General features: G+C 42.6%; 1 protein-coding gene across 4 annotated transcripts in view; it reads right to left on the bottom strand.

Annotated features, from left to right (window-relative positions):
• The window catches only part of SENP6 (SUMO specific peptidase 6), a 118,455-nt gene extending 105,789 nt beyond the window's left edge, over positions 1–12,666 (bottom strand). For 3 of the 4 annotated variants that reach the window (XM_030809313.1, XM_030809312.1, XM_030809311.1), the window contains exon 1: positions 11,970–12,644. In XM_030809313.1, the coding sequence (XP_030665173.1) occupies positions 11,970–12,021 (52 nt within the window). In that variant the 5' untranslated portion in view covers positions 12,022–12,644. Of the gene's footprint in view, positions 1–11,969 lie in introns of all 4 variants that reach the window. The other variant, XM_003271132.3, reaches the window with a different exon arrangement.
• Positions 12,667–14,832: the final 2,166 nt, after the last annotated feature.

The raw sequence follows: 14,832 nt of genomic DNA on the forward strand, positions 1-14,832 counted from the left end.
TGGCCGGGCGTGGTGGCTCACGCTTGTAATCCCAGCACTTTGGGAGGCCGAGGCGGGCAGATCACGAGGTCAGGAGATCGAGACCACAGTGAAACCCCGTCTCTACTAAAAATACAAAAAATTAGCCGGGCGTGGTGGCGGGCGCCTGTAGTCCCAGCTACTCGGAGAGGCTGAGGCAGGAGAATGGCGTGAACCCGGGAGGCGGAGCTTGCAGTGAGCCGAGACTCCGCCACTGCACTCCAGCCTGGGCGACAGAGGGAGACTCCATCTCAAAAAAAAAAAAAAGAAAAAATGTCAAGGTCAAGAAAGACAAAGTCTGAAAAGCTATTCCCAGATTAAAGAAGACAAATGGGACATGACAAATCAATGCAATACATCATTCTGTATCAGATCCTGAACCAGAATTTTTTTCTCTTTTGCTATTAAGGAACATTTTTAGGTCAACTAATGAAAGTGGAAAAATGTTTGTAGATTATAGTATTGTATCAATGTTAATTTTCTGAGTTTTATAACTACACTGCAGTAATTTAAGAAATGTATATTTCCTAAACAAATAAGGGCAAGTTAAACAATAAAGTAATTACGGTTAAATGAGCAGCATGTCTGGAATTTACTTTCAAAGAGTTGAAGAGAAAAAAAAAAGCTAGTGCTTTCATTTTCATTATCATTTAGTGTTCCATAGTATAAATATAATCGCTTATTTATACATCCCTCTATTTGTGGAAATTTAGGTTATATTCACCTTTTTTTTTTTTTTTTTTTGAGACGGAGTCTCGCTGTCGCCCAGGCTGGAGTGCAGTGGCACGATCTTGGCTCACTGCAGGCTCCGCCCCCCGGGGTTCACACCATTCTCCTGCCTCAGCCTCCTGAGTAGCTGGGACTACAGGCGCCCGCCACCTCTCCTGGCTAATTTTTTGTATTTTCAGTAGAGACGGGGTTTCACTGTATTAGCCAGGATGGTCTCAATCTCCTGACCTCGTGATCTGCCCACCTCGGCCTCCCAAAGTGCTGGGATTACAGGCGCGAGCCACCGCGCCCGGCCTTCACCTTTTTACTATTACACACATTGCTACTATGAATATTTTAGTATGTCTCATATTGCTATTAAGAACTTTTTTTTTAAGTTTGCTTCCTTGTGCATGTGTGGTTTCTCTAGGGCAGAGGTCACCAGCCTTTTTCTGTAAAGGGCCAGATAGTAAATATCTTACACTGTGTAGTCCATACAGTCTGTCAGTTACTCAACGTTGCCATTTCAATGAGAAGGCAGGTATAATGCGAATAGGTATTGCTGTGTTGCAATAAAACTTTAAGGGCAGTGACATTTGAATTTCATGTAATTTTCATGTGTCATGAAACATTCTTCTTTTGACTTTTTCCCTCCAGTCATTAAAAATATAAAAGCCATTCTGAGCTCATGAGCCTCTTAAAAACAGGAAGCTGGCCAAATTTGGCTGGGTCATAGTTTTCTTTTCTTTTTTTTTTTTTTTTTAAAGATAGAATCTCGCTCTGTCACGCAGGCTGGAGTGCAGTGACACAATCTCGGCTCACTGCAACCTCTGCCTCCTGGGTTCAAGTGATTCTCGTGCCTCAGCCTCCCAAGTAGCTGGGATTACAGGCATATGCCACGATGCCCGGCTGATTTTTGTATTTTTAGTAGTGAAGGAGTCTCACCATGTTGGCCAGGCTGGTTTTGAACTCCTGGCCTCAAGTGATCTGCCCGCTTTGGCCTCCCAAAGTGCTAGGATTACAGACGTGAGCCACTGCACCCGGCCTGGGGCATAGTCTTCCGATACCTGACCTAGGGTATCCTTTAGCAATGGAATGATTTGGTCCTCGGGGATGTGCATTTTCAAGTTCAACAGGTATTGCCAAACCGATCTCCAAAGTGGTTTCAGTACTGTTTTTAAGTTTTCCTGTTTCCTGTTTCTATGCATCACCTCCCACTGTAGTGATGTTTTAATTTCTACTAGTCTCATGGGGTTATCAGACAGCTCACACCTATAATCCTAGCGTTTTGGGTGGCTAAGGCAAGAGGATTGCTTGAGGCCAGAAGTCGAGACCAACCTGAGCGGCATAGTGACACTCTGTCTCTACAAAAATAAAAAAATCAGCTGGTTGTGGTGGCACATGCCTGTAGTCCCAGCTACTAAGGAGGCTGAGGCAGGAGGATCCCTTGAGCCCAGGAGTTTGAGACTGCAATGAGCCGTAAGTGCACCACAACAATTATGAATATGAGAAAAACTTGTAAGAAAAATGTAACTTAGAAATATAAAAGGAGCAAAAGAAAATACAGAGAGAATTAAATGTGAATGTTAGAAAAGCAAATTTATGTGGCTCTGTAGGGCTACAGCCCAAGTCTTTCTGAAGAACTATCAAGATTTTCCAAAGCCTTGAGTCACCATGTTACAAGTCTGAGTACCCTGCTGCAGAGGCCATCTGAAGAGGTCTTTAGACTGCAGACATGGAACTTCCCGACCAAACCACACAAGCCACCACCAAATCATCCCTGCAGTTGCTACATGAAGAAGAAAAATCACCTAGCTAAGCCTTTCTCAAGTCCCTGACCTTCAAAACCTGTATCTTTTGGTATAGAAGACAAACCAACAGATCACTACTACTTCAAGATAAAGTCTTTAAATACTATATTTCTGGATGTAATATTAAATTAGACCCCTCTGTGAGCTACCAAAACCAAAATGTTCTTTCCCTTAGGACCCCAGCTTCACTAGTCTATCTACTTCTATGTACCTTTCAGCAGGATGCTAGCATAGTCAGTTCAGTTCATTAGTCAGGCAGCACTTTAGTGCTACAGGTGTTGCTGGAAACTCCTTAACTTACTACGGAATGAAAAACTCTAGCAATGACACCTATTCCAAAGCGGTGCAGTTGGTGCTACCTTTACACAGAATACACAATCTCTTAAAAATATACTTATCTCAAGCTGAAGCACACAAACTTCTAAAGCCAGAAATTAAACTGAGAAATGACTGCATGAGGAAAGTAGTTCCAAATGTTCCTTATGCTTTAAAGTGAGAGGATCAAAGTGTCAGGGAATTCAGTATTCTGTGAGACAGACCAATGAAATTTGATAAACACTTTAACTTGAAAGTGCAAACACATAATTCAAGAAGATGGACAGTTTCATCAAAAGCTTAAATTACCAAAGACTCAATAAATAAGTGAAGCCTGTAAATGGTGAAAGCAAAAGAGACTGAGGAGCTGATACCCAAACTTGTGAAGGAGAAGCTGATAAACAGCCTCAGACTTAATCGCTATTATGATTTACTAAATCATTCTTTTATATCTCCTGTGTTTAAAAAATGAAAACCCACCTGGGCTGAAAACAGAAGACTGAATGCCAAAATGTTTGGAATCCCACTTCATTCAAATAGCGACCGCTGGGGTTATGAAGAAAGAGAAGTTATTGGTTTCCACAGAAGCAGAGTCAGCAGGGGTCATGGTAGTTAAGAAGTAGTACCTTCATCTTGTCTCCAGAATTTAGTGCTTGATTCATGAGTAGGAGGTTATGAGGGTAGAAAGTTGTAGATTTTTGAATATATGAAACAACAAGGTTACTAAACAGTTTAAATTCTCCAAGCCTAGGAGAATTTCTAGTTCCTCGTCGTCCACTCTTTATTAAAAATGAAAAGTGAATTTACCATCTATTGAATGCCAGCACTGTTTGTTATTTTTTTTCTCCCGTTCTGTTTCAAAAACTGTAATGCAGTGAATTTGGGAGGGGAAAAAAACGCATCTTCAAAAAGTATAAAAATGTATTTGAAATAGCAAGTCCTCCTTCACCCCACCCCCAAACAAAACAAACAAAAACAACCTCCAAAGGCAAGATCAGAACATAGCTGTTGTCATACTACTCCAGGCTGGTTTCAGACAGCTTCAAGGTAGCTGTTGTTAAACTAGGACAAGGCAGAGTGTCCAAACATCCCAGTGTGCCTGGGACTATCCCAATTTTAGCACTGAAAGCCCCATATACTCTGAAGATGACAGTTCCTAATTTTTGCCAATGTATGCAGAAGATTCTGGGAAGTACAAAAACCTAAGGTAGACAAAAAAATTAGGGGCCAAAAGCAACCATTTTTAGTGTCAAATGGATATGGCACAGATTATCTATCACTTTCTGTAATTGTAGCCATTGTTTTATTACCTGATGATGGCAACCACCATTTGCAGTTCACAATAATGGATTATCCATTGTTGCATCATTCTAAGTAATATGACTTACGTATACAACTTAAGTGTGCTGTAACTGTGAGCATTAACAGTCTGTGACTTAGTGGATTAACTGGCACTTTGTATCAAGATACTGTTTTATTTTTAGTATCGTGAATAGTATGACCATTTCTAAGAGTTTAAGTAATGAAAATGAGAGTATGACCCAGGCATCACTAAATGAAAGAAAAAACAAAAGGAAGAAAAAGTTTCTAACATTCTTCCTCTTTTGTCCATACTTATGCTTGACTAGTTTCAGAAATTCCTGAATCCATTCCCAATCAACTAAAAGTTAAACTAAGGCCAGGTGTGGTGGCTCACATTTCTAATCCCAGCACTTTGGGAGGCTGAAGTGGGTGGATCACTTGAGGTCAGGAGTTTGAGACCAGCCTGGACAACATGGAGAAACCCCATCTCTACTAAAAATACAAAAATTAGTCAGGCATGGTGGTGCTCGCCTGTAATCCCAGCTACTAGGGAGGCTGAGGAAGCAGAATTGCTTGAACCTGGAAGGCGGAGGTTGCAGTGAGCCAGTGAGCTGAGATGGCGCCACTACACTCCAGCCTGGGCAACAGAGCCGAGACTCCATCTCAAAAAACAAAAACAAAACATTAAACTAATGACTGTTTCTATGCTATTTATATCTTTGAAATAAATTACTAATTAAGTTGCCCATTTTGTTTTGTCCTTCTTTAGCCTCCCAAACTGTCCAAAAGTTGGAGTTTGGGTTTCATAAGAATTGTCATTTAAAATACTACATGACTGTTGAAAAATACTATGAGTGTTGAAAGAATGGGGAAAAAATACCAGGTAGGTATGGGAGAGAAAAGATGGCTGTATAGATTAAAGACAGCTGCAAATTATTTGTCATTCTTCCCACTGAAGGGTGGAATCTACTCCCTCTCCCCTTCAATCAGGGCTGGCTCTGTATTTTTTTGGCCAATACAATGTGGAAGACGTAACACTGTAAATTTCTGAAGCTGGGCCTCAAGAGATTTGTGGCTTTCCGTTTTTGCCCTCTTAAAAGTGCTGCTTCATCAGTAAGTAATACTTCTCCATAATAACTTATTATTTTTCCCTCTCTTGTTCAGTCGCCCCTTCCTTTGGGGGGAGGTACAGGAAAAAGAGGTAAGAACAGGGAAGCAAAGTGATGAGGAAGAGGGGGAGAAAGAGAGAGGAAGGAAATGCTGAAGAAAGCTGAAGCTATTAAGTCATGTCCCAGGCTACAGTCTGACTTCCCCAATAACTTAAGCTGTGCCAAACAACCCTTCTATACCTCAAGTTTCTCAAATATTCAACATACTTTTCTAATAGTAACAGGAATAATCAACTTATGAAAGTCTAGACATACAAAGTATGTAATTTCATTCTCTTTCCTCTCTCATTACAACACTGGTCAAAATCAGCTAATATCTAGAAAAAGGTAGTCAGTGAAAGAAAAACAATGCAAACTAATATTCAAATAGAAGAGAAGACAAGCAAGGAAAGAAAGCTCTTTTTCTTTTCTCTATCTGCTAATAAAATAAATAATATCAAGTAACACGGAGTGCTTATTATATGCCTGGAATTGCTTTAAGTAATATATATTACCTCAATCCTCATGGCAATCTTATAAGGTAACTACAATTATTATTTTTTAACGACAATTATTACCCTTGTTTTACAGCTGAGAAAACACAGAGAGGTTAAGTAATCTACCCAAGATCACACAGCTAACAAGTAGTAAAGCCAGATGTTGAACCTCAGCATTCTGACTTTTGAGTTCATATTCTCAATGCATTTCTAACGAAAATCACTCTTTTCTCCTTCCTTTCTTTCCTTCCTCCTTTTCTCTTTTTCCTCTTTCTTCCTCCCTCCCTCTCTTTTTTTCTTTCTTTCTTCTCAGCTCTGTCACCCAGGCTGAAGTGCAGTGTCATGAACTGCAGCCTCAATCTCCTGGGCTCGAGCAACAAGCAATCCTCCCACCTCAGCCTCCTGAATTCCTGGGACTTCGGGTGCATGCTGTGACATCCGGCTAATTTTTCTATTTTTTGTGGAGATGGGGCCTCGCTATGTTGCTCAGGCTGGTCTTGAACTCCTGGGCTCAAGCAATCCTCCTGCCTTGGCCTCCCGAAGTGTTATCTCAGGATAACAGGTATGACCCACTGCACTTTGCCTGAAAATCACTTTCATTCCAAGTGAGGTTCTGCTTTACTGTTTCAAGTACATGAACTCACATGATAAAAAGAATTTATCACTTTAACTGGGATGAAATCAGGAAATAAACATAAGTAAGTAAATAAGGAATGACCATGATGTAGCTTCCAAAAGTAATGCAATCAAAAGAAAAAGAGGCGTATTCCCCTAAGTAGGCAGAAACTAGAAACCCTGTTCATATTCCATGGAATGCCAATCGTTTGGGAGAAACTGTGCTCTAGTTCAACAGACAGTGTTAGGTATTTACGGTCTCCAGTAAAACTGGCAAACTGATTGGGTTCTGCACTGAGTTTATATATAACATAAAAGACTGGCTAAGGTGAAATGAAAACACTTTTCATTTGGAGACAGAAGCATTTTTGCTGGTATCTGTAGAGAACAATATTGCATGCAACAGTTTAGCATCACTCTTTTCAACTTAGTAGACAAGGTCCATAAAGGAAGACAGGCTGAAATGAAAAGGAAAACAAACTAAAGTAGTAATATATGTATATTAGAAAGGAAAGGCAGAAAAAAGTTACTTCAGGAAAAACGGGAGAAAATATAGGAGAAGGAATTCACTTGGTTAAAAAAAAAAAGGAAAAGAAAACTAGATATGAACAAGTGCAGTACAAAAATGAAGAAATGTATAAGAGAGTAGGTAGACTTGTTAGAGCCCCCACAGTGAAAAAAGAGGTAGAATATCAAAAGAAAGTTTATAAGAACAAGCTAGCTACCATCAATCACCTTTGTCCTATATTCCAATCATCTCCTAACTGGATAATCTGCTGCCCCTCTCTGAAGCTCTCTCCATGTAGCAGCTGATGACCTTTTTTTTTTTTTCTGGGCAGCAGGGTCTCGCTCTGTACTCCCAGGTGGGAATGCAGTGGTATGATCATGGCTCACTGCAGCCTTGCCCTCCTGAGCTCAAGAACCCTCCCATATCATTTTTTAATTTTTTTGTATGGACACGGGCTCACTATGTTGCTCAGGCTGGTCTCGAACTCCTGGGCTCAAGCAATCCTCTCACCTCAGCCTCCCAAAATGCTGGGATTACAGGCGTGAGCCACCATGCCCGGCTGTTGACCTTGTTTGAAATAAATCTGATGTCACCTCCAGTATCATCTTGCACCTCTCTCCTATCTGACACCATTATTGTCCTCCCTTAAGTTCTCCAAACATGCCGTGCTCCCCTATTTTACTTCCTCTGCCTAGAAAGCACTGCCTCCCTACCTTCTGTTCTCTAATACCCACTTCGAACCACCCTGATTAGATCCAGTTCTCATGATTTCAGGTTAAGTATCCCTTATCCGAAATGCTTGAAACTAGAAGAAATGTTTCAGATTTCAGATTTTTTTTTTTTGGATTTTGGAATATTTGCAAATTTTATTATATTATCCCAACTGAGCATCCCAAATCCAAAAATCTAAATTGATTCAATGAGCATTTCTTAGGGGGGTCATGTTGCTTCAAATTTTGGTGCATTTTGGATTTCTAAATTTGGGATGTTCAACTTGTATAAACAATACACCACTGATTGCTGTACTTGTCAGTTGTAATTTTACATTTAAAAGTATTATTTTATTATTTTTTACTTTCCTCACTAGACTGAACACTCTATGAAAAAAACATGGTTTCTTCTCCCTCACTGTTATGCCTCTCAGTGCAGTTCCATTGCCTACAACATAGTAGGTGTTCAATAAGTAACTGCTGACTGAATAAATACAGGGGAGCAACCTGCCAAAACTGTCTATCATAAGTGGAAAAGGGATATGAGCAGCAGTTAGCGAAGTGAAAGAAACAAGTCAAAGAGGGGAGAGGAGAGTAAAAAATTTTAACACAAGCTGTGGCTTAATGAAATCCATACAATTTTAGTGTGCTTTTGTATAAATAGACAACCAGTAGGTCTCCTTTTCCCTAGAGAAGCTATAAAAAGAAATGGAATTAGAATCTTAGTAGTTATAAAGATATAAAACATACTTCGGAGCAAAAATGTCAAACAGGCATCTCAAATTTAATATGACCAGTGTTGTTGATTTCCTTCTCATTCTTCTATCAGTCTACTCCATCTCAGTAAATGGCAGTACCACCAATACCTCAGGCTAAACAAAACCTTTTGATTCCTCTTATTCTGACACTCAATGTACAATTCATCAACTCCTGTAAGCTCTACATCCAAACATATCCTCAACCTATCAACTTCTCTTCCCCAATCTCCACTGACGTCATGCTAATTGAAGCCCCGACCACTTCTACCTTGACTACTACAACATTATCCTAATTTATTGTCTTGCTTTTAATCTTGCCCCCTAATTCATTCCAAGAGAGCAGCCAAAGTTTTTTTTAAATAAAGATAAACCATTTTCATTACACCTCCTTGCCCCAAACTCGTCAATGGCTTCCCGCTGAGAAAGATATAAAAATTATTCATGATCCTGTATGAAAGATCTCCTGCCTCTCATATCACTCTCTCCTTTGCTTTCTACATTTCAGCCTTTTTATCAAATGAATCTTTACACGTATCTCGTCTGCCATATTCTGAAGTGTCTCTTAGTTAAGGTGTTTACTTAATTAAGTGTAACCTCCTCAGGGATGCCTTTCCTGACTTCAGTGCTATGTAAAATGGCTTCCCCATCATTGCTGTTTATGTCTTCCAGTATTTATCATACTGTTTATCATCTGGTTTATTTCATTAACAACAAATATGTTTCAGGTGCAAGAAATATGATGGTGAAAAGATAAAGTCATTACTTTTTCACAGTTTATTACAGAGATATGCTTTCGCAGAACCTAAGACAGAAGACTAAGTAAAGGCAGAGTCCTTGACTCTCTTACGCACTGTTGTATTCACCGTGGTACCTTGCCTGTTAGAGGAGGATGCTGTAAATGTGATGAGCGAATGAAAACCTAGTTTAGTTGTTCAAGGACTCGACTGGAAAGTAAAGAAAGTGTAATATGTAGATGTCTTAATATTAAATCCTAGGAGCCTATGTATGGGGAAACATTTTGAACACTTATAAACCTGATAATACAAAACATACAGCAAATTATGGTGAAATATTTTATTATTATCTGAGATGTAGTTTCGCTCCTCGCCCAGGCTGGAGTGCAAATGGTGCGATCTCGGCTCACTGCAACCTCCAGCTCCCGGGTTCAGGTGATTCTCCTGCCTCAGCCTCCCCAGTAGTTGGGATTACAGGCACATGCCACCACGCCAGTTTAATTTCTGTATTTTTAGTAGAGACGGGGTTTCACCATGTTGGCCAGGCTGGTCTCAAACTCCTGACCTCAGGTGATCTGTTCATCTCGGCCTCCCAAAGTGTTGGGATTTACAGGCGTGAGCCACCAGGCCTGGCTGGAATACTTTATTATTAAAAGTGTAAGACACCAAAAGAATCATGGGAAATTAAGCAGAAAACATTAGTATTAAATATCATTCGTTTATTTGGAAACATTCAATATAGCATATGAAAATTGGTTATGAGGAACTAAAACTGTTCCTTTTCCTTACGCTTTTTTTTTTTTTTTTTTTGGAGACAGAATCTCGCTCAGTTTCCCTGGCTGGAGTGCAGTGGCGCAATCACTGCAACCTCTGCCTCCCGTTTTCAAACGATTCTCCTGCCTCAGCCTCCGCAGTAGCTGGGACTACAGGCGCACGCCAACCACACACGGCTAATTTTTGTATTTTTAGTAGAGTGGGGTTTCGCCATGTTGGCCAGGCTGGTCACCAATTCCTGGCCTCAAGTGATCCGCCTGCCTCGGCCTTCCAAAATGCTGTGTGTGACTAAAGGCGTGCGCCACCATGCCCAGAACCCTTATGCTTATGCTCTAAAGAAGTTACCGTTTGCTTGCTTTATAAAAATGCTTAAGACATGGTGAAACTCGAATTTATCACACCTGTACATTCAAAGACCCTTAGATTAGAATAAACTAAAAGGAGTAGTTTGAAACTCACATTAACTCTACACCTGTGGCTTTATTTGTGCTTGTTTTAATCCTCCCTATGTTCATCCAATTAGAATTTTAACTCAGTCGGGCCTATAGAAGCTGGAAATCTAGGATAGCACAAAAGTATAATCACCTGCATACTGAAGAAATAAGCACGAGTAAGCCATCTTTTGTTTCCAATTTCAAAACAAAAACAACACACACAGCACTACCTGTAACACAAGCTGCACCCTCTCAGCCTCGACAGGTACCCATTCCGCAAACTGGAATGGAGGTAATACGAAATGAACCCAGAAAAACTCGGAAGCTTTTCTTACTCTTACTAGGAAATCTCCTGTAAAGTTCTCATCACTTTTAGATAAAGGCTGGCTTGTACGGTAAGATTTTTTTCTCACTTTACTATACTCAAGTAAGAATTATTAAGAAAAATTACCTCTATTATTGACTATTCTTTCACTAGACTAACATTGAGTACCTACTGTGTTCCAGGGACTGTTCGAGGTGCTGTTAACAAAGCAGTACCAAGGCATTCCCATTCCTCAACACCCTCCTATAGAACCTGTTTAGGGGTTTTCTTAATTTTAAGTTAAATTGTACTTTCTTGATTCAGTAATCTTTCCGAAACGTACTAAAAAAAGTTATTTTTTGAAGTAAAGCTTATGAATGAAAATCATCTTTGCAAAATTATCCAAAGAGTAAATTCTTTTTAACAAAAAGAATGAGTCTCTGAGCAGCAGAGACTCATTTTGCTAAACAAAGTGTAAACACTGAATCCATAGTCAAATTAAGTAATATAAACACTTCTTGGGCTACAATTACAATAACATTTAGCTCTACTTTGGGGGTCTTTATATATTCATAGGCCAAAAAAATCAATATTGTTCCCCATTACCACCTTCCCCAACAAAAATATACAGCTTTTCCTGAGGCTGGCTTAGTCTACTTACAGCAAATGTTTAACTTTCCCTCACGAGTGAATAAAACACTCAAATTGTGTCAATAAGCTTTAGTTACGGCCCCAAAATTGACACTGGAAACCTTACTCTTTTTCCAGATAAATTATTTTACAGAATATTTTTATAAAAACACATTCCGAAAGAATATCAGACGAGGCCAGGCCTAATCTGAAGGCTGGCTGCAAAACCAAGCCTGAAACTCTGAGAAACAGACTAGAAGGTATAAAACACACCTCAATGAAACTGTCCCCTCCCTACTTAGATTGGTCCCCAGTTGCACCCAACCTTAGCAATTTGAAACTTTTCATGAACACCAAACAAGATGTGAATGCTGGCTGCTCTCATCCTTAGGCCACCACCTCAAAATTTTTTTTAAATGTCAAAGACTTCAGCGCGCACTCTCAAAGGACGCCCACCAACTCTGGCTCGCAGCTCAATCCACCCGCGCCCCCTGGGCCGAACCGGCTCGCAGCCGAGCCCTTCGCCTGGGCGGACTCGAACCAGGCGCGCTCGCAGCACACTCCCTCCCCGTCATCGCTCATCCCTCGTACTTCACCGCCCCCCAAACCCACCCAGCGCAGATAACTGAATATCCGGGGTTCTGGGGGCCACGTTTTCCAGTATGCCCTCCCTTCTCCCTGTCAAGGGCAGAAATAGACTTACCTTCCAGAAAAGTAATCTCCCCGGCGCTGCCGCCGCTCTTGCCGGCCGCCATCTTCCTCCTCCCACGCCGCCTCCTTCTTAATCCATGGCCCACACCGCCGCCGTGCTCGCCGGGATGAGGGGCCGCGCCGGAGGAGGGTAGACGCCGCAGGGTTGCGGGCCTTGGGCTCAGCCGTCAGGCGGGCTGCGCTCCCACGTTCAGACGGGCCTGCACAAAAGCAGGCCAGGCGCGCCCCGGCCTGTCCGCGGGCGGGCGGGCAGCGAGGCCCGCGGCCCGAGCTTCTCAGGCCCCTCCGGGGGAACGCGAGCGGCGACGACGACGACGGCGCTTCCCGGGCCCGGTTCCTCTCGGCCCACGACTCCCCATCCACCTCCCACCCAGGCTGCCTGAGAAACTTCCCCCAGCCGTGGGTTCCCAAGAAAGGAGGATGAACGCGAGCACACAAACACGCCTCCCTTCGTCCCAGGCCGTAAAATGGCCGCACCCGCCGCGCCGGAGCGGCGAGGTGTCTGCGACCGTGAGGCGCCTCCAGGCCCCTAGCTCGTTCTGCAGCCGCCGCCGCTACGGCCGTCCGCCCACCCCGCCCAGGCGTGAATGCATCAGCGGAGGCCTTTGCGACTGTCCATGTGGACAGGGGTGGGTCTCCTCTGCCACCGCCTCGCGTCGGTCGCCACAGCAGCTCCAGCCGCCGCCGCTGCCGCTCCTCCCCCACGGGCGCTAGAGCTGCCGCCCGGCTCCCGCCCCCGCCCCGACGCCGCCGCCCCCAGCGCGGCTCCCCCTCAGCAGCCCGGACTCGGCTCGCGGGCAGAGCTGGCTGCGGCGCCGCACCGAGCACTGACTTGTGGGCGCCCGCCGCCCGGGCTTTCGGCAGCGTCGGCCTTTCACGGCATGGGCTCGGCCTAGACACGTTACATCCAAAATCCCCACCGCCCAGGGCCCCATGGCAGACCTGGGGTGTGCGATGGGTTTGCTCCTCTGGAACCACAGATGCCTAAGAAATGTGAAAATGTCATGTCTTGAGGAGGCCTTAGAATGTAAACTACAGCCAACTGAAGAGAAAAGGTAGTGAGGTACTGGAATCACATGTTTAGTAAATGATTCGTGGTCTACATTTATTTTTTTAAAAGTTTGCAAAATAATTTAGCAGGGAAGATCCTACCAGTCAGCTTTAAATGGCAGTGTTTTGTTTTTTTTTTTAAAGTCCCTTGTCATTTACGTGCCTGAGACTTGAAAAAACCATAGCCTACCTTACAAGTGAGGCCTTTTTTTTTTTTTAACTTCTTTTCCTTTAAAATTTTTTTCATATTATAAAAATAATACATTCTCATTCAAGGAAATACGGAAAGCACAGAAAATAATTATAATGTTTCACGACTGAAACTCAACTCCTGTAGGTTTGTAGTCCTCTGATAGCATTTTTCTTGTCTTTCAGTGTCGTTCTTTAAAAAACAAAAATGAGCAAAAATCTATGCTAAATGTCAATGAAAAGTCAACAGCAATTAAAATGATGCAGAAAACCGACATGATTAAGTGCAGTCTTTGGGGAATGGACTGTTCTAATTCAGCTGTGCTGTTAACGAAGGCCTAAGCAGAAAGGCTTATTGTTAAAACGTCCTTTAAAATCTTTTTCCTAATGCGAACCGATAATCTTTCGTGATTGGCAAGAGTAGTGTAATGAATGTAATTTATTTTTGTTGCCTGAGGTTATTGCATGATCCTGTTGTGATGTTCTATGACATCGTCTGTGCCAATACAGTATAATACTTAGATGTGTAGGTAATAGGCAAATGTGGGTAACTGGCCATTTGTACAGAGTTCAACATGTAGTTTTAAAAAAATCTTTCAGGCCGGGCGCAGTGGCTCATGCCTGTAACCCCAGCACTTTGGGAGGCCGAGGCGGGTGGATCACCTGAGGTCGGGGGGAGTTCGAGACCAGCCTGACCAACATGGAGAAACCCCGTCTGTACTAAAAATACAAAATTAGCTAGGCGTCGTGGCACATGCCTGTAATCCCAGCTACTCGGGAGGCTGAGGTAGGAGAATCGCTTGAACCCGGGAGGTGGAGGTTGCGATGAACGGAGATCGTGCCATTGCACCCCAGCCTGGGCAACAAGAGCGAAACTCCGTCTCAAGAAAAAAAAAAAAAAAAAAAAAAAAAAAAACTTTCCGCAGCTTGATTCCATTTGGAAAAAAAAAATTTTTAATTAAAAATAAACATTTGCTTTTAAAATGCATATACGCTGGCTTTGAAAATGGAAGAAGGTGCCAGGAGTCAAGGAATGTGTGTGGCTTCTGGAAGCTGGAAAAGGCAAGAAAATCAGTTCTCCTCTAGAGTCTCCAGAAAGGAAAACTGACTTTAGCCCAATCAGAAAGGTATTGGACTTCTGACCCTACAGAACTATCAGAAAAAATTTGTGTTAAATTGCTAAATTAGTGGTAATTACCATGTGTTACAGCAACACATGGAATGGGAAACAAGGTAAAGTGTGTAGAAGATTTTTTGTTGTTGTTTTTTTTTTGAGACGGAGTTTCACTCTTGTCGCCCAGGCTGGAGTGCAATGGCATGATCTCGGCTCACGGCAACCTCCACCTCCCAGGTTCAAGCGATTCTCCTGCCTCAGCCTCCCAAGTAGCTGGGATTACAGGCGCCCGCCACCACGCCCAGCTAATTTTTGTATTTTTAGTAGAGACGGGGTTTCACCACCTTGGCCAGGCTGGTCTCGAACTCCTGACCTCAGGTGATCCACCCGCCTCGGCCTCCCAAAGTGCTGGGTTACAGGCGTGAGGGACCGCGCCGGGCCCCTTTCCTGGTTTTTTTAGCCTAGTGAATAGCGTTGTCATTCACTCATGTCATTCATGCAT

Source organism: Nomascus leucogenys, chromosome 3 (assembly GCF_006542625.1).
Source record: "Nomascus leucogenys isolate Asia chromosome 3, Asia_NLE_v1, whole genome shotgun sequence".
Classification (NCBI taxonomy): domain Eukaryota; kingdom Metazoa; phylum Chordata; class Mammalia; order Primates; family Hylobatidae; genus Nomascus; species Nomascus leucogenys.